This window comes from Prionailurus viverrinus, chromosome D4, assembly GCF_022837055.1.
Source record: "Prionailurus viverrinus isolate Anna chromosome D4, UM_Priviv_1.0, whole genome shotgun sequence".
Classification (NCBI taxonomy): Eukaryota; Metazoa; Chordata; class Mammalia; order Carnivora; family Felidae; genus Prionailurus; species Prionailurus viverrinus.
In genome coordinates, this window is record NC_062573.1 from 16,697,795 (window position 1) to 16,718,659 (window position 20,865).

Below are 20,865 nucleotides of genomic sequence, written 5' to 3' on the forward strand. Positions count from 1 at the left end.
TTTATATTTATATTTATATTTATATTTATATTTATATTTATATTTATATTTATATTTATATTTATATTTATATTTATATTTATATTTATGTGTGTGGTGTTTGGCTGGAGTAGAGGAGTTGAGTGGCTCTTGTCTAAAAGTGTCCTAAGTTGCTAGGCGTCTGTTTCTTCATCCTTTGGCTGGAGAGAGCAGTATTTTGTTGTTTTGGGGTTTTTTTGTCCATTCCCATTGGTGTTCTGGATTGCCAGGTTCTATAGCCCTAAGTCTGGGATATGTGAGGTAAAAGGAAGCCCAAGGGACTCACTGCCATGTTGGGCTTTGGTTCTCAAGGTCCCTAGCTGGTCTGCCTTTTTATCAGTGTCATTTTATGTTTATTTTATATGTAACATTCAGAGGTTTTAGTTGTACCACTAGGAAGACTGAGAAAAAGTGCACCTACTCCATCTTCTCAGAAACAGATTCCTCTGCTTTTTGTGTGCATCAGATCTTCTCTAGGGACAGATTTTTCCATGTTGGTTTTATCAGTCCGACTGTGGTATTACTTTTTATGTGTTGACTTACTTAGGGACACCTTTTGTGGAAGCACAGCGGTATCAGTTTTCCCACATATTATACCCAGTGATGACTTTGTTTCTACTGAAATCAAAAGTGAAATGGAAAAAAAATAATTAAAGATCAATAAATAAAGGCTAACAATTTTTTAAAAAGCTATAGAGAAAATCTTGATTTTTTGCAGTTAAGCAAAAAAGAAAAAAAAACATTCATCAAAGCTCAAAGTTCTTAAACGAATCATGCCATGTGTCTGAGAATGAAATGTTACGGTCCTTCTGAATAAGTCTCCAGAAGTCACCCAAAGTGATCTTGTCACGTACCTTAACTTAAACATTGTCATTGCTTTTACTGTTCTAAGGATAAACTCCTAGGTTTCGAATGTGGCCTACCCAACCTTCATGGTTTTGGCACTTACTCTCTTTTCTGGCCTCTCTGTACTCCAAGCAGAGTGAACACGTGTATTTTCAGTCATGTTCTCTCTTGCCTCTGGGCCCGCACATGTCGATGCCTCTGTTTTGAATGCCATCGCCCTCCGCCTACACTTCTCACTGGTGTGCATGGTTCATCCGGTCTCGCTCTGAAATCGCTTTGACCAACAAAGCTTACCTGATCACCCCACCCCTGCTTCAAGTCTAGGTAGTGTCTCTCTTATGTGTTGTCATATAACATGGCACTTTACCCCTCTTAATCATCTGTGTCAAAGCGGAATGACTATAAGGGTACAGATGGAGTTCTGTGTTATCCCCTGGCCCCTGTAGCCCATTACCTGTCATACCCTTTTCATCTCTACAGAGGGTCATGAAATTTTACAAACATGATCACCCATCGTGTCATGATGCAAAACAAGTTCTTCAATTTGTTATATAACTCAGAGAAGGGCAGACAGTGTCAGAGCCAGTAATAATTAGCAGAATTCTCATCCAAGGATTCTGCACTTGATCCTTCGCACCACACGCTGCTTTAATGGATGAAATGGGAGAAAGGTGATGACACGGTGAAACTTGCAATTTTATTTACACACAGATTATTCAGAAAATAATCCAAACATTTTAACATGGGAATATGGAAGGAAAAATATTGCTTCATGAGCGGACTACTTCAAGGTGCAGTGACTGGACCACACAGATATCAGAATGAATGCCAGGTGGAATAAGGGTTTTATGGAAACCCCAGAAGGAAATCATTTCAATCTATCCATTGACTCCTTTAACTGTCAAATATCTTTTAGATATTTTGGGAGATATGATTATTGCCCCAAACTTGCCTTAAAGTAGCTTATCATGAAATGGAGCTATAACTATAAAGAAGTCAGAATGTGTGTCATGAACAAAGTGTTATAGCTGATCCGGTTCTAAGCAACTGAGATTGAATGAAAATTAAAATGCTGTGACATGTATGATACACAAAAGGCTATCACTGTTCTGAAAATATTTAGTTATGAAGGTAATGGGATTTTCACCGGGTTTGAATGATAGGACTTGGACCGTTAGAAATAGGAGATACCACTGTGGAGAACAGAAAGTACAGACCCGTGATGGGGACTGGTGATAGCTTGTATGGATGGATGAACGGGCTACATCTGTGAACATAGTGGGGTTCAGAGCAAGAAAGGTAGGGAGAAGGAACTAGATTGTACTCGGGCTTGAATTCCATGCTACAGAGATGGCCTTTGGTTAACTGACAACTACAAGACATTGAAGATTTTTGAGCAGGAAAGTGGCACGTTCAAAATGATGTTACAGGAATATTAATTCAGCATCTGTGGACAGAAATCACTGAATGTAACCTAGAACAAGAGTTGTATGTATGGAGGTTACAGAATCAATCATATCATAAAATAATTAGGTATAATTAGTGTAACAACAGTGAGCATGGAAAACAACAGGTAAACACATTTCCAAACTACCAAAGATCTTAAAGCCTTATTGAAGTGAGATAGAGAATATGAGGTAAGGAAAATATCAAAGGCGAGTGTGGCCTCAGACTTTACTCGTCACTTTCCACTCCTTATAAGACCACAGGGAAACAAATTTGACACTAAACACAAAACATACTCAGAGCTTTCTTCCTTTCTTACTGCCAAGGTTGTTTTTAGATTCAACTTGCACCACTGCTCTCTTTCCTTAGGAAAGGCTAATATTCAGCAGCTATGCATTAGTCCAGTTGTAAAAGTTGTTGAGATATTGAAATACTTATGTACTGACTGGTAAACGGCTACTTCCCTAAGTCTCTTGAATTTTCCTTCACTAATCTAACCCCTTTTCCAGGGTCACTGGCACCTATCCCATGGTCCAGCACGTGTAGAGGCAACGTCTGGCAGATGGGTGGGCCTGCAGAATTCTGCGTGATGCTACAGCTAATGTCTCTTGCCAGTGATCAGTGGTCGTGCCACTGAGTTGTAATATTTTGAATATCACCCCTTCCGTGGATGGTGTTTTCTCCCAAAACGTTCTCACGTTCTTCAAGCAATAGACCTACACATATTTGAATCTCAGGGGTAGAGCCACCCTAAGTTCAAGTTGAAACCCTGTTGCACTGAAACTCATAAGATTTCACATTTAGATAATTGATTAATTGGTTATTTTATTTTTTAATAAGAGAACAAATCTACACCTATATTTACTTTTCAGTAAGTTTAAATCCATGAGGGGTACAGCATCACATGGATTCTGTGGCCATGGCCTTAGCAGGAAGACTGCTTTGTAATCTGGCATGAGCCATGCCACTGGTTTCCATGCACAGAAGTTACTTTTCCCTAGATTACTCTGGTTTTTATCGGTTTGCCACCAGGAGTCACTGTGTTGTTCTTTGTTTTGCACACATAAGCACATCTCTTGCCTAAATAGAATTCAGTTTCATCTCGAGCATAAACACCTTCAACTTTAAGAACTGTGTGCTCCCAGCAAAAATGGCCATAGACCACAGCCTTCCAGACATGTTTGTCATTTTAGGAGTCCTGTTCCCAGCAGGCCTCTGCAGGCTCCAAAATGGCCTGATTAATTAGTAATTTTAAAAAAAGTTAATACCCAGTGTTCATGAGAGTACAATAAGATATATACTTTTAGCCCTAATAAAGTATTTGACTTTAATTCAAATATAAAGTAATATAAATATAGAAATATAAAGTAATTCGACAATAGTCTAATGAGTTTGAAAAGTTAATACTATTTTGCTTAAGAGAAAAGATTTTCAATGGATGAAAGAAATAAGAGAACAAGATGATTGCATGAAAGTTATTTATAATTATTAAAAAACTGGATTCAACTTAAATGTCAAACATTAAACCAATGTGGTTTAGCTTACAGTAAATTTTATTTTCTTCTTTATATGATTCTGAGTCATTAGCTATTTTAGAAAGAATAAACAAGGTTAAAGATAATTTTAAAATCCCCAGTGGCCTCTCCTAAAAGTGTTTGCCCACCAAGTTTTCATTATAAAACTTAGGATGATCTCACATTTCTCGTCTAGACAGTAGACACCTTAAGACAATTAAGAAGACAGAATTTTCAACCCCAAAGACCTTGTATTCTGTACTCAGCCAGGTCATATTTACGTGTCAGCATGTGTGTGTGTGTGTGTGTGTGTCACATATATTATTTCTTAATACATAATAATAACTTTGCTGATGCATCCTCTTTTGGACACAGTCTTTTGAGGCTTTTCGTTTTTTGTTTTTTGATAGACTTGTCCTGATCCATCAGTAATCTCCTCTCTAGCCTGAGCAGGTGCTTCTATTTGCAACATGGCGTCCCGCCGCGAGTGTGCCATTTGCTCCTTTGGCACCACACAGTTACTCGAATTCAGTTGAGTCCAAATACGCTGCACTTCAGCCAAATGAGCTACCCAATGGCAGGGAGATTGACAGGCTCCTAATTCGTTTACGACAGATTCAGTTGTGCAGCATCCAAGGCAGTTAAAAGTCTCCTTATCTAATTCATTAATGAAAATCGGAAGGATCTCGGCTCTCTGGTAGAAGCGTCGTTCTTTGTATGCATGCCCACGTCCTTGTCTTGCAGTTATGACAATATTGGCTCGGCATGGGGAAAGAGAACTGGTTCTCTTCTAGGGCGGTGGATCCCTGTGCTCGAAATTTGAACAGAACTCTTTGTAGGAACATTTTCCTTATTCAGACCAGATCCATAAAGTTGAGGAGGAACATGATGTTGTAATAATAAAGAACCTTTCTCTGGGAGCCCAGACATTTGCTTGGTACCCTTCATAGATAGAGCAGAACCGGGGTGGCACTGTCATCTACCTGAATGGGCACCCTTGGGGTGGTGTAGCACACAGCCTGAATGCAGCTGATGTAGCTACCGTACCACTATATTCTTCAAAGGAATTCGTTAACCTTTAAAGATGAGTTGTGCAAGGAAAAGAGGCTCTTAACAATTATCACAGTTTTAAAAAATTAATCTTAGATTATGTGTAAGAAGGAAGTTTATAAAATATTTGTTACTGTATAACGGATGTTATTTATTCTAGCTAAAATAGTCATCTAACAGTTTAATATTGTGGATAAGATAGAGAGAATGGAGGCTCCCTTATATTTTACAAATTCCAAACTGGCTGATGTTTTAATTTGCATCAATCAAAGGATTCCTCTGTCAGCCGAGCAGAAGACTAATGTTAGCACAACATGATAATTTCAAGAATCACACTGCCAGTAATAGTAGCTGATAGCTGCCAAGATGTTTCTGAAAAGAGAAAGTGGTTATTTTAACAACTAAAAGAGCAATTAAGAAATAATATTTGGTACATTTCCAGGAAGGAAACATTTCATGACAAAAAAAAAGAACATACCTGGCCCTTTACCATCACTTGTGAAACTTGTTCAAACCATGGTTTTATTTAGTATTTTCAACTTTTGCTTGGTTTTAGATGAGGAGTTTTCCCCTTGGGTATCAAAGAAGTTGATTACACCTCTCCCACTAGAATTGTGCAATGCCTTTAAATAGTTCTCCTAAAGTCTGTTTTCCATTATCATTATGAATTTCACAATACATTTCCAAATGTACTTTTGGATATTTTTATGCAAAACACTGTTCTCCAATGTTATAAACCCTTGATTACTCAAAACAGTTTGGAGAGTAATATTGTTAAGATTGCTTCCTTTTTATGTAATATTATTTTAAAAATAAATTGTAGACTCTGTAAACCGAATCTGATTGCTCCTATGGAAGATTTCTTTAACTTACTTTCTAGTATTATTCTATTTCTAGAATCATCAAATGTTAGCATTGAAAAGGTCAGGGCCATCATCAGTTGTAACTTCTGTAGTTTGTAGGAAAAGAGAAGAAAGTCACTTGCCGGTGACCCTGTCCCTTGTCAGCAGAAGAGCCAAGGTTGCATGCAACTCGGTGGTCTTGACCCCAAGGTCAATGCCTTCACATCACCTGATTGTTATTCTCTTTGACTTTAGTCCTCCTTCCGCACTAACCCGCCCTACACCTTCCAACACAGCTGTTTGCCCTTGCCCTTCTTTGATTGAGTGACTTGGTCAGGCGATGCAATGGCTAATGGCTAGGTCAGATAATTGGAAGACTCTGAACATACAAGGGCGTGTTCATATTACTGAGAGAAAGAGACAACTGCATATTTTACATACAGTGTGACATGTGCCAGAGCAGAGGTAAGCATGACGTACTCTGGGGGCACAGAAACGAAGGCAATGGAATCTGTCTGAAAAAGTCAGAGGAGCTGTGAAGAACGAGTTAGTCATGAAGGGTGCTGGCGGTTCACTCAGACAAAGGAGAGCTTATGCAAAGGCAAAGCTAACTGGAAGATAAAAGAAGTAATATTTGCCAAGCACCAAGCGCCCACCAGGCACAACAAATCTATAAAAGATGGATAATTATCTGTTGAGAAAGTTAAGAGTTGGAGACCTTATTCTAAAATTTACTGAATGCTAACTACATGCCAGGCATTTACTCACATTATTTCTGCTAATCCTAACAACAAAATTTATAAGGGACATACTACTAATGTTACGCACAAAGAAACCAAGTCTCAGAAAAATTAAGTAATTGCTCAAACTCCCAAGTCCAGTAAACTGAGATGGAGGAGGTATGCAAGACTAGGCTCTCCTTGATTCTGAAGCAGGTTCCAACCAGGATGTGAAATTGCACTGATCCCTTGTAGGAGACAGACAGGAATGTTACAGACAGATCAAAGATCTGTGAAGATCAGAGTGAAGAGAGAAGGCCTTATCCTGTTGGTGCAGTTTTTAGATAGAAAGTGATTTGATCACATTTCTATTTTAGAAAGCTCTTCAGGCACAGCATTCATGGTGGAATGAAGAGAAGAAATGGAGGCCAAGAGACCAGTAAAGAGCTGTGTAAAAACCCGGATGAGAGATAATGAGTTCAGATCTAAGATAAGGCAATGCTGATGGAGGGAGGGGGGAAACGCAGAGGATTTTGGAAAGAGAAAAATCCAAAAAACACGGTTTCCATTTGGATATTGGAGAAGATGGAGAAGGAGGAACCAAAGTGATCTCTGAGGTCAGAGAACCAGTAACCTTGTGAAATACAGCATTTGAGACAATGACTTTCTTTTACATATAATTTTTATTTACTTTTAATTCTTTTTGCACAGGTAATACCTATTCAGTGAAGCAAAACTGGAAAATACTAGATCAACAAAAATAAACCTGAAAGTCTCGTAATTCTACTATGAATATATACCATGTATACATAACCTTAAAGATCATATCCTTGAAGTTTCCTATATGTATTTATTAGCCCAAAAGGCTCATATAAAACACAGTGTTTGAAACCTACATCTTTTACACTCAGCTGCATAATTTGAATGATTTTCCATGTCAAGACTTGTATTTTTATGGCTACTATTCCATTGGATGGAATTGTCATAAGAATTTAACAAACCCCCCATCTCTTGACGTTTGTGTTGTTGCCACTGCTGAGTGTGTAAATGGTTAACAACAATTATACATATGTTTTTACTCATCTTTATTTGGGACATATTCTCAGAAATCAAGTGATTTATCAAAAGGAGGGTTCCACTTGAGGGTTTTGGCGTCTGCCCCCAGGTTGTCCTACAGAGTGGGAGAGAATGTTTGTTCACATGCTTACTGGCAAATGACTATCAACATCCTTTAAAAATTTTGCCAAATTAAAATGTAGCCATCACTATGTATTTCTTTATTATGAGTGAGGTTAAACTGTTTATCCTGTGATTTTTGGTCATTTTCATTTCTCCTGTAGGAAATTTCTAGTTCTTGTTCTTTGTCAGCTTTTCAATTGGAGTGTTCATTTTTTTTCATGCATTGGCTAAAGCTCTTTATGTATTAAGTTTCTATTCTTAAAGTAGTAATTTATAGGTTTTTGAAGTATTTAGTGTATCTTTGTACATCCAATGATTTTTGACCTGTAGGTCTGGCTTATTTTAGGTGTGTATCTTATCAACAGGGTTAAATTAGTCCATGAATATTATTTATGATAGCTGATGTGTTTGGGTTTTCTTCGGTCATGTTAGTTTATGCTATTCTGTTTTTCATTCTTTGTTATTTTTTTTTTTATTTTCCTAGGGTTTTTCTATCTGTATTCTTTGGTGTTTTTTTTCCCTCTTCCACTGATTTGGAGGTTATACAGTCTTTTTCTGTTCATAGTTACTTGCTTTTTTCAGGTACAAATTTGATCCTCTGTTTTTCTTTTGGCTTTATCATATCAATGTACCTAAAAAGAAATGAGAACCCCCCCCCCGTTCCTCTTTCCACTCATCTCCCAATTTCTCTCATATTTTAAACCTTTCTTCTTTATATTATGCAGATTATTTTCTTCTTTAGATCATATGTATTTCTTTTTTAAAAGAAGTTTATGTATTTATTTTGAGAGAGAGAGAGAGAGAGAGAGAGGAGGAGGGGCAGAGAGAGAGGGAGAGAGAGAATCCCAAGCAGGCTCTGCACTGTCAGCTCAGAGCGCAGTGTGGGGCTCAATCCCATGAACCATGTTCTGAGACACTTTTCAAAGTGATTCAAAGTACAAAATGTACACTACGTGAATACACACATATTCCAGACTTTGTGCCTCTAAATACAGCCCATAAAGGTATGGCTTCATGACTTAAAAAACTAAAGGTACTAAAATGATTCTGCTTCTTAGCTGGAAAACCACAGGATCTATAGATCAAGAGTCAAACACTTAACTGACTGAGCCACCTAGGCACCCCAGATCATCTATCTTTCTTTTTAAAAAGGGCCTTATTTGATATTTTTTTTCATTTTTGCAATTTTAGCAAGATATTTAGTGATTTACTGTATGTTTTACTAGTTTCTTAGTCTCAAGCTGTTTGCTAAATACCATTTTTCCCATGCTTGAGTTTTTACTTTTGATTTCTTTTCAGTCACTGAAATGTGTCTTTATTTCCAGAAGCTATGCATATCCTGGAATGTCTTTCTCTTCCTCATATTTACCAATAGCTTGCCTAGATATAGAATTCGGGGCTGATAATATTTTTTCCACATAGCTATATATCTTATTTCCATTCTTTCTCCTGCCTTTTGTTTTTGCACAGGAGAAATGGAATATCAGTTTGATTTTGCATTTATAAGTGCTTGCTTTTCTTTCCTAGATGCTTGCTATACTTTTCTTTTATCCTGGGTGTCAATCACTTTTTGTTAATTTCACCTGAAACTTGAGGGTTTTTTTTTTTTGCACTAAATCTTCAAGTAAGGAATTTATTCTCGTGTTAATATCACAACTAGTACTTTTCCTAGGTGTACTTAGTTCTGTTGTTATGGAATTTTATGGCTTCTTTTTACTGTCTCAAAGAAGTTTAATTTTGCTGTTACAGTTTGTATTTTCTTCTCCATCTCAGTGTTCGTCTTAATCATTTTCTCCTACAGCTGCTGACTTCTGTTTAAAGGAGACCATGTTCAGGGTGCCTGAATTGTTCAGTCGGTTGAGCATCTCACTCTTGATTTTGGCTTAGGTCATGATCCCAGGGTCATGGGATCAAGCCCCACGTCAGGCTCTGTGCTGAGTGTGGAGCCTGCTTAGGATTCTTTGCTTCTCCCTTTGGCCCTCTCCTGCTTGCACTGTCTTTCTCTCCCTCTCTCTTAAATAAAATTTTAAAATAATAATAATAAAAAAATAAAGGAGACCATGTTGTCTTGCATCTTCTTGAAGACTGGTGCAAATATTTACTGAACTTTTCCTAGAAAGAAATACTCAGTAATATGAATAATTCAATAATAATTCGACATTTAATACTGTGATGCTTTGATTGCAATGTTCTCTTTCTGCTGAGCTATTTTTCATAAGTCACATATCATTATAACTATTTTTATAATGTTTCTCTCAGTCTTAAGTACTATCACAGATCTAGCCAGTCCTAGAATTTTCTACTAAATATCACGGGAAAATGTTACCTTCTGTTTTTAAATACAATCAAGAATTTCAGAAGCATGGTTATTTTTTTCTAATAATTACCTTATATTGTGAATCTTGTCTCTTTTATATTTTTAGCCTATTCTAGTGGTTAAAACAAGGACTATAGCATCCAAGAGACCTGGTTTTAAGACACAGCAAGTGTAGTGGTAAAGAATCTGGACTCTGGATACAAACTATCCAGGTTCAAATCTCAGCTTTGCCACTTACTGTGTAACTTTGGCAAGTTATTTAACCTCTTACTACCTTGGTTTTCTCACCTATAAAAGGAAATTAATAATATTAGTTACTTCATAGGTCTTTAAGGAGATATAAAAAGATAATATTTATAAAATATGTAGAACAGTCCCTGGGACATAGTAAGTACCATATAAATATTTACTTTAAAATTCTAGCTCTACCCTTCCTCTCAATTTTGTTGTAAACCATATATATATATATATATATTTTTAAATAAATAAGCCAGACCTTATCTTCTCAGAAACAGAGCTTAAACAAATGACAACAGGAAGGGTAAAGGAATGTGCTACCATTTAGAAATATGTGACTTGCTAATTAAGAACAAGATAAATGTAACTTTGATTTTTTTGTCATAAAAATGTAGCAAACCAATGTTAACTACTAAAGAAAAAATTCTAGCTGTATTACCTCCTCAGTAACTTCACTCAAGTCAGCAAATCTCTCTAAGCCTCCATTGTCTCATCTTTAAGGTGGACAAAATACTAATAAAATTAATGCACATATTAATAACACTATTAATACTATTGACTAATACTTTGTAGACTGAGATGATTTATATAAAATAGTATCACAAGTATATATTACTTGTTTCTACTATTTTTAAAATTATTTTTTTAATGTGTGTTTATTTTTGAAAGAGAGAGAGGGAGACAGAGCATGAGTGGGGGAGGGGCAGAGAAAAAGGGGGACACAGAATCCAAAGCAGGCTCCAGGCTCTGAGCTGTCAGCGCAGAGCCCAACGCGGGGCTCGAACCCACGAAGTGTGAGATCATGACCTGAGCCGAAGATGGACACTTAGCCAGCTGAGCCACCCAGGCGCCCCTGTTGCTACTATTTTTAAATAATTGCACGCATACTTGACAGTGCTGCATCAAATTAGCTGAGCATTGCAAGTCCTTCTTTTGGAAATGTCCTTTTTTTTACTTTTAATGTTTATTTATTTTTGAGAGAGACAGAGCATGAGCAGGGGAGAGGCAGAGAGAGAGGGAGACACGGGGAAAAAAGCATGCTCCAGGCTCCAAGCTGTCAGCACAGAGCCTGATGCAGGCTCAAACCCACGAACCCACAAACGCGCGAGATGGTGACCTGAGCCGAAGTCAGAAGCTTAACCACTGAGCCACTCAGCCGACGCCTTTTGGCAATTTCCTTACTCAATTTTGGGTTATTTTGTAGTAGATGTGTAACTCCAGAGAGTAAGTCACAGATTCAAAGTGACATTGTCAGTAAAGAGCGTGTGTGTGTGTGTGTGTGTGTGTGTGAGAGAGAGAGAGAGAGAGAGAGAGAGAATGAGATTTTCTGAGCCAGGGACAGCAGGGTCTTAATAATTCTTTTTTCTTCCAAGGGCCTATTTCCCATCAGTTGGATTATTTCCCTCTTTTACTTTCTTCTATCCTTAGACAAGTGCTTTGAACAGAAACAATGGGCTCCTTGGTTTTTGCGTATTTGGCTCTTCTCCTCTGCTGGCAGACGATCCCAGAGTGTGGTAGGGGAGGTGGGGCTGCACAGGTGGGGTAGGAGAATACGGAGTCAACAGTATTTATTAAGAATTTTTAGGGGCGCCTGGGTGGCTCAGTGGGTTGAGCGTCCGACTTCGGCTCAGGTCATGATCTCGCGGTCCGTGGGTTCGTGCCCCGTGTCGGGCTCTGTGCTGACAGCTCAGAGCCTGGAGCCTGTTTCAGATTCTGTGTCTCCCTCTTTCTCTGACCCTCCCCTGTTCATGCTCTGTCTCTCTCTCTCTCTGTCTCAAAAATAAATAAAAAAATGTTAAAAAAAATTAAAAAAAAAAAAAGAATTTTTATATGTCCTGTATCACTGATTCCTTTTAGTCCCTTAACATGCGTCGTTGTTTTGGTTTTTCCCACAAATAAGCCCAGGCATCTCATGCTGGGTTGTGTTGTAATCGTAATTAACTGTGAGACTGAAGAGGCCACATCCTAACCTGTAAATAACAAACTACATTATTCTTTAAAAAAAGAATCTCTGTTTCTGTCCTTGCTTGAATTATACTATTATTGGTATGGAAAGCTATTATTGGGATTTTTTTCTGCCTACTTAGTCTCAAAAATGTTAACTATCACTTACCATCAATTAATATAAAATGGACTTCCCCAGCTTGCCCGTCAGGGACATACAAACCAGAAGGTTCTCCAGGAGGAATCAGCACTTGCCTTCCGTGTCCTGATGAAAATCACACTTCTCCACCTGGAAGTACGTCCCTGGAAGACTGTGTCTGCAAGGAGGGATATCGGGCATCCGGCCAGACCTGTGAAGGTGAGCCTCCCACATTTGGCAAATGGGAAATACAAAAGCTGATCTCTTAAGAAAAATGATGCTGATATTTCCATCCAGTTTATTTTAAATGATCTCTAATAATCCTTTCTCTAATCTTATTTGGGGGAAGTTCTTTTTTTTTTCTTTTAATTATAACCATAGGCACCAAGGTGGCTATATTTTTTAAAAATATTTTTTAATGTTTGTTTTATTTTTTATTTTTGAGAGAGAGAGAGAGAGAGAGAGAGAGAGACAGCATGAGCGGAGGAGAGGCAGACACACACACACACACACCCACACACGCGCGCGCGTGCAGAATCCGAAGCAGGCTCCAGGCTCTGAGCTGTCAGCACAGAGCCTGACATGGGGCCCAAACTCACGAACCATGAGATTATAACCCGAGCTGAAGTCAGACACTCTACTGACAGAGCCACCCAGGTGCCCCCCTTTGCTTTTACTAAGTAGCATTTCTTATTAATGCATACACCCATATCTTGCTCCAGAGAAAATAGATCTGAGACCCCAATAACTATGAAACCAGAAAGATTTAGTACTTGAAAAAGATCTAAATATGAATCTAATAGCCACAAATTTAACAAAAAAATATAACAAATGAGCTAGTTTGGGCTCTGGTGATATTTATATCCATTTAAGAGAATATGTTTATGAGCAAAGTGTCTTGATATTATTCATATCAAAAATTAAAACTGTGTGATTAGCCTGTAACATGTACAAGAGGCTGTGGCTCTTGGGATTTGTAGCAAACATACTTTGTTGAATTTATTCTTTGTTTTATGCCACCTTAATTAAGGAGGAAAATAGGGGCACCTGGGAGGCTCAGTTGGTTAAGCGTCCAACTTCAGCTCAGGTCATGATCTCATAGTTCGTGAGTTCAAGCCCCACATTGGGTTCTGTGTTGACAGCTCAGAGCCTGGAGCCTGCTTTGGATTCTGTGTCTCCCCCTCTCTCTCTCTGCCCTCCGCCTCTAATGCTCTGTCCCTGTCTCTCTCTCAAAAATATATAAATATTAAAAAAAAGAAGGAAAATAGGTTATGACCTATGAAGATCAAGAACTAGAAAATTTCATATCCACATAGATGTCAAAATAAAACATTTTTAGGGCTTAAAATATATTTATTCTGTTTAAAAAATTGGAAGTAAATACATACCTAACAGGAGTGAGATGTAAGGGTTCTTCTTTCAAATATGCACTTAGAAATTGAGATGCAGTAAATTGGAATGATGTGGGTAATTTAGCTGTGTGTGTAAAATGTCCTCTTAAACAAACACAGGAAAGGAGGCTGTTTCATAGGCAAAAAGCTAATTTTGCTTTTTTATTTTCTTTCTGTAAATGTTAGTTGTCCACTGCCCTGCCCTGAGGCCTCCCGAAAACGGTTACTTTATCCAGAACACTTGCAACAACCACTTCAATGCAGCCTGTGGGGTCCGATGTAACCCTGGATTTGACCTCGTGGGAAGCAGCATCCTTCTGTGTCTACCCAATGGTTTGTGGTCCGGTTCAGAGAGCTCCTGCAGAGGTATGCAGACTGCCAGTTCACATTGTTTATTGATTGCCTTGCTTGATTTCCTTGACTTAACCTTTAATGGACCAGTGAAGTTCTTTGTTTCTTTTGATTTCATAGACCACAGACCACAGAAAGAGAAAAAAATTATAGGGACATTGGAAGTCAGAACTACTAAGTTCAATTGACCACATCATGGTAAACTATGCCCTCTATGTTTCTTTTATGAACAGACAGAGAGCAAAGAAAGGGCCTTCCTGGGAAGGAAATGGACAGGTTACCCCAAACCTCAGATTTCAAGCAGCCAAAATAGGGTGCCAAGGAGAGGGTTAGAATGAGGGCTTTGAGGACTCATGTGATTGGAGGACTCAGGGAGCCACATGAGGGTCCGGCAGTGGGAGCAGTGAGCCAACTTGTATGTCTCCAGCCTTTGCTTGGAATAGACAGTGTGCTGTAGAGAGTGGGGATTTGCCAAAGTGAGATCACAGAGTCTAGTCAGGCCAATAGAAGTGGGGACTGTACCTCGAGTAGAAGCAGAGGCTCCCACATCACACAGAGAAAAGACGAATATTATGGTAGCTTAGTTCACCTCCACTCTCGCCATCTGTAGGATCTCCTTTCCTTCTTCTTACAACTATGACACACAACTTCCTAAGGTTTCACAAGTAGGGTTGGAAAAGACGGCTATCTAAGAAAAGAGGGGAACAAGCCAAAGGCCTTGAGAATCCCTCCTTTCCAAGCTTCTGAATACAGTATTCACCCGCTACCTAGAGTTGCCAGATGATATACAGGGGACACCCAGCGAGACGAGAATTTTAGATAAACAACAACTTTTAGTGTAAGTGAGTCCCATGCAAGATGTGGGATTTACTTATACTAAAAATGAGGTGTTGATTTTCCAAAACTCAAATTTAACTGGATCTCCTCATTTGTTTGTTTGCTTTGCTAAATCTGGCAACCTCACCCCCCACCACATCCCCCAGGCATCCTTTGGCAATACACTTTGCTGAGGATTTGACTGCTCCAGGACCCCACATCACACAGCTCACTGGAGTACGGTAAGGAGTTTTCTCTTGGCTCTTGCACTCATAAGGGAAGCCCACCTACTCAGGCTCTGAGGTCGTTTGTGAGCCACAGGAGACAACCACTGTGGTTATCACCTACCGGTTTTTACCATCTGCAAGTATGAGTCTGCTTAACTCAGGTCCCAACCCGTCCTCTTCTGTGTACCTACAAAAAAAGAAGAGGCACGCCTGTGCTGAGGTGGCTCAGTTAAGCCTCCAACTTCGGCTCAGGTCATGATCTCGCGGTGCATGAGTTCGAGCCCCACGTCAGGCTCCGTGCTGACAGCTTGGAGCCTAGAGCCTGCTTCGGATTCTGTGTCTCCCTCTCTGTCTCTGCCCCTGCCCTGCTTGTGCTCTCTCCCTGTCTCTCAAAAAAATAATAATAATAATAATAATAAACATTAAAAAAATAGGAAGAAATCAGCAAAATTGAACAAGAGAGTCCTGAAAGAAAAGGGAAACAAATGGAATCACTGAGATTCTAAGGCAATTACAGTGCTTAAATAAGGCCAGGATTCCAAGAAATAGGAGATCTCTGAAAACAAAAGGATTTCTTAAGAGGAAATAAAAGTTTGCAGACACAATGAATAGATGTAGTTAAAAGCCAAATTAATAAGTTACAAAATCAACTCAAGAAACACTTCTGAAAGGGGCGCCTGGGTGGCTCAGTTGGTTAAGCCTCCGACTTCAGCTCGGGTCATGATCTCACAGTTTACGTGTTTGAGCCCCGTGTCGGGCTCTGTGCTGACAGCTCAGAGCCTGGAGCCTGCTTCAGATCGTGTGTCTCCCTCTCTTTCTGCCGCTCCCCTGCTTGTTCGTTCGTTCTCTCTCTCTCTCTCTCTCTCTCTCTCTCTCTCTCTCTCTCTCAAAAATAAAACATTAAAACTTTTAAAAAAAGAAACTCTTCTGAAAGGAAAGCAGAGTTTCAAAGATTAAAAAAATATAAAATGATAACGTGACATGAGAATAGTCCCGGGAAATAGACTCTTTTCATATTTGGAACCTAGAGAGAGAGTGGAGTGAAAAAGAACATAGCCCCAAGCGGAAATCTTGAAAATATGTGCAATGAACATCTTTGATATTCAGTTTAAAATCACTTAATGAGTGCTAGAAAAAAATTATTGAAAACAGATCCATGTCTGGAAAGAATCGTAGTGAAATTTGTGAATGTGTTGGAAAAATAGAAAATTGTGCCTGTTTCACAGTTAGAAATAAATAATATTACCTACAAAGGAAAGAGAATCAGACTTGAGCCTCTTATTAGCCATTCTAAATATGAGAAGATAAGGGTATGTTGCCAGGAGTCTGAGAGAAAAGAATCAGACCCTAGATTTCTGAGCTCAGATCAGCTACTGTTTTATGTGGGAAGGCCAAGGAAAGACATTTTCAGTCATGCAGTCTCAAATGGTAAAAAAGCCACATCCCATGCCTGAAAAAGTTAATCGCAGAAAGCCTCTTAGATATATTCCTATAAAGTCAACAGTTATCAGCTCTGTGTAAAATCACTACCCCTTCTTCCAAATACCTCATGGCAGAGGGTGGAAAACGTTACATTTTAACTTTTCCATTTACTGGTCTTCCAAAGAAGAGTGAGAAAAGTGGGTAGACGACGCCTTCAGGGTAAGGTCCAACCCCTGCCTCTTTACCCTCCACAGCCTACACCCTGAGCCTCAAATCCTACACTAAAGCCATAAGAAATGGCCATGTCCTCTCGGGAAGCCATCCTTTGACAAGTTGTTACCACAGCTTTGAGTGCCTGATGGCCCTGAATTTGCTCTTTGTCTCTCTATATAAACCCTCTGCTGTCATCAGCCTTCTCAGCCTGGATGGGATGATCTCAACTTCTGTATGTGTGTCCATGCATCCGTTCTCCCCTCATTCTAGAGCCTGTGCTCTGTGTGTCAGGCTCAGTCAAGGAGGCACAGTGACCACGAGTGTCATGGGATGAGGGATTTATTTTAGGAATTGGACCTTATGCAATTTTGGAAGGAGCTGAAGGCAAACTGAAGATCTAGAAGAGAAGTTGGAGCATCGGAGGTATTTCTACCAACTCAGTCTATGAAACCAAGCCTGCCCTGCTGCTGGGGTGGGACTGAAAAGGAGAAATGCATTGAGAGGTCTTAGAGAAGGTTTCCATGGTTCCACAGCCAAGAGCCTGGCAGCAAGCTTGGGGCTTCCTCAGGCCAACACAATCAACAATTGGGACATGGAATAGAGGCAAGCAAAGACAAGCTGGGATCCGTGGGACATGTCTACATTTGTCCATCACTGTGTCTGGCTACAGTGGCCCAGGCTGCTTTCCAAAATCCAGGGCACGTTCTTCTTCTGACCAACCCTAACCTGCCCTATAGTAAGGGGAGTCTGACAGCTTGTTTCCCAGCTTAACCAACTCGGTATAATACAAACCAACACACTTAACTTTTATTAATCAGCTTGTCTATCGCCTCTGCTAGACTGAGTTCTTTATGAGCACAGAATGTATCTTTTCTTCTCAACCCTTAGTTATACCTCTGGTGAATGATCAAGAACTTGATCAATAGATGTATTGATAAGTCCATTGATAAATAGATATACTGATGGTCGGACTGCGTCACTTCCCATTATGCATTCACATTGTTAAAGAGCATTCTTGTTCTTATTTATGTGATTTCAGTTGATATTCCAATGTAAACAAAACAATGTTAATCAAAGATTAAAAGATCCCTTTAGTTTCATTCCCAAAGCTACACATAACTTACTAGTGTACAAAGCTGTCCCGAATGAAGATATCTACTCCCTAACTCTGGCACATCATTTGTGACTTTAATTACTTGAGATATTGCTCTTTGAAAATATATACCATATTTCATTAATTATAAAACACTTTCCCCCATATTTTAACGTCTCTAAAAACTCAGATGTACCTTAAAGTCATTGGCATGAAATCCTTTCATAGATATTACTGTTTCTTTATTAGTGGCACATAAAATAACGGTGTGCCTCACAAATGGGGCATCTGGCATTCAATGAAATATGACAGCTGCATTGGGATTCACTTCTGTTTCAGGGCGGATAACTGGAGAAAGTTGTATTTTACATTTCCAGGTGAAATCTAATGGTACGAACAGAATCGTTTTAGTTATGTCATCTCTTTCTTGCAAATCTTCCTGAAATCGAGACAGAAATGAAAGAGCAGTTTAAAATGTAAAGCCTTTTACAAACTTCATTTTGCATCATTAATGTTTTATAGTGTTAAGTAATGCTTAATAGGCTTGAGGCTTCTTCCTCCTCTGTACTCATCATAAAGCATTTATACTTTTTGTTCAGTTTTCTCTGAATTATACATTTATTTCTAAACTAGGAAGGGTTTTTTTTGTGGTTTCCTAATGATAACTAAGCCACAATATCACAGTAAATGAAATTTTGCGATAGCAGGTTTCCTCAGAAAATGGCTCACACAACAATAAGAATCCTACACTTAATATCAGATTTATTTTATTTTCAGTATAGATGCTATCACAATTCGGGTTTGACAGGAATTATTTATATGGGTGGAAATCTAATTAGTCTTTAAAATGAGAACCAGAGCAAGTCTCACAGTGTCTACCTCTTAGTAGACTGTATTCTTGAACGATTGCTATTTTCTAAAAAGACCAAATGAGCATTTAAGGTTGCTTTGACATGAATGTGAATCAAGAAACGTTTATTGCACAATTTGTCAGCTTGTTGAAATAAAAAAAATTTTTATTGAAACTAATAAATGAACATGTTCCTATTAAGAATGATAATAAATGGTCATTCCTGGTTGAAAAGGAGTATAAAATGTTTAAGGGCTAACTAGGAATCCTTGCATATGCTTTGTTTTCTCAGAGGAGCAATCAGAGTTTATTGAAAGCAACATTTGAGAAGCAATATAATTTGTATGTGTATGAAACACCAACTCTAATTTACTATCAGTACTCTTGAGAGATGTTGCGAATCCATTTCATTTTGAGTGGGAAAGCTGGAGTGATTTCATCAGTGTTTTAAATCTAAAAGCAGTTGTTTAAGATATGGCTTTCCAGATTTTATACATTTTGATCATAGGGATTTATCTTACCTTTTAATTCCACGTGGCACTTGGCATTGTGTTACATATGGTGGTCACACTGAGTAAAAACCAAACTGTGGAAGGCAAAATAGTTCTATGCCCTTGATGCACTCAGCAATGATTCTACTTACATGATGGGCACATTCAATAAAAATCAAGATGTGGAAGGCAAAATGTGTCTACTCATTTGTCATTAGTAGTTGATTTCGATCCAAGCCATCTCAGGGATTGAAAGGCACAGGCTTATGGTTTAACTTCTAATTTGATTTTTGTCTTTTCTCTAAGAATGATCAACCTTAAATATATATTTAATGCACCCAATATTTATGCTCTGCCGACTAATATCATTTGAATGGGTTCCTTCAGAATAGATCCTGCCAAGCGGTGACTTCAGTTGAATAGGCACTGAATGTTTTGCCCCAACTTCATTTCCTATTATTATAAAGTTAAGCTTTCATCATAAATATATGCTTGATATGAAAAACTGGCAAATACAGAAATGTGGAAGAAAGAAAAATGCATCCTACCCAGAGTCCTCCAAAACATTCTGAGTCCCAAATGATTTTGTTCAAAAATATTTAGAGATTGCTATGTTGTCTTCAGGACTTTAGTGTTGCAGAAGTGCTATTGTTGATAGTAGAACTTGGTTCTTCTGTAGGGGTTATTTTTTTGTGCTATTCCTGATGCTTGTAGGATTTTGTCTGTGAGCACATGAGTTTATGTGACCATCCTTTGGCATATCTAACAGAAATGCACCCTCTTTTCCTCTCTGTATTTCTGTTTATGACAGGGATGTCCATGCTGTCTGACAAGACAAATTTCCACGGGGCTGGACAGCCTCCCTGCTCCCTCTTTCTTCCCCTTTCCCTTTTTCCTACCTTACCTTCTCCTCCCTATTTTTCAGCTTCCTCTCCCTCCTCTACACTGTCCTTCATATCCCCTTTCCCTTTTCTGTCCTCCCCTCCTTCTCTTATACCTACCTTCTCCTCCCCTTCTCTTCCCTTTCTTCTCTCTTCTTATCCTCCCACTTCCTTTCTCCTTTTCCCTTGCCCTCCTTCCCCTGATTGGAAATCTGAAGGGAGTGGGTTTAAGCTAGAACTGGAGAAAAAGAAGTAGAGAGAGTATAAATTCTTTAGAGATGATTTTATCTACAGAACCCACAACATATTGGAGAGCCCAGTAGGGTACAGAAACTGATGGAGTTGAAGTCCTTCAGCGAGTGATCCAAGAAGACAGGAGGTTGTTGTCAGAGGGTGGGATGTTAGCTTGGTGATGGCAAGGTCTAGAGGATAAGGCAATGAAATAGGTGAAGGATTTGGTTATTGCAGGAAAGGAGGTGAAGAATATGACCCCACAATACAGGAATGATCATCTACACAGACAATGAAATCATCAATGTGTGTGTGTGTGTGTGTGTGTGTGTCTGAGAGAGAGACAGAGACAGAGACAGAGACAGAGACAGAATAAAATCTTCAAAGAATGAGAAGTGGCCCGGAGGTCAGCAGACAGTTGGGGGGAGAAAGATGTTGAATATTTAATATGACACTTTGACACTTCGTGGGAGCTAAAAGGTTTTACAGAGAAGGGAGGAGGAAGAGAGAATAATCTGGGAAGGCACAAGGAACAAAGAGGACATCTTTTTCTCCAGGCCTTGTCTATAAGAGACCATTGGATTCTGATTAAGATAAGAAAGTGAGAGAAAAGTTCACAAGTGAAGTTTAGGTTATGAGGGGATTTAT

General features: G+C 38.8%; 1 protein-coding gene across 3 annotated transcripts in view; it reads left to right on the forward strand.

Annotated features, from left to right (window-relative positions):
• Positions 1-20,865, forward strand: part of SVEP1 (sushi, von Willebrand factor type A, EGF and pentraxin domain containing 1) — a 199,200-nt gene that overhangs the window by 45,593 nt on the left and 132,742 nt on the right. For all 3 annotated transcript variants that reach the window (XM_047830252.1, XM_047830251.1, XM_047830253.1), the window contains exons 4-5: positions 12,312-12,470; positions 13,829-14,008. In XM_047830252.1, coding sequence (XP_047686208.1) covers positions 12,312-12,470; positions 13,829-14,008 — 339 coding nt within the window. The remainder of the gene's footprint in view (positions 1-12,311; positions 12,471-13,828; positions 14,009-20,865) is intronic.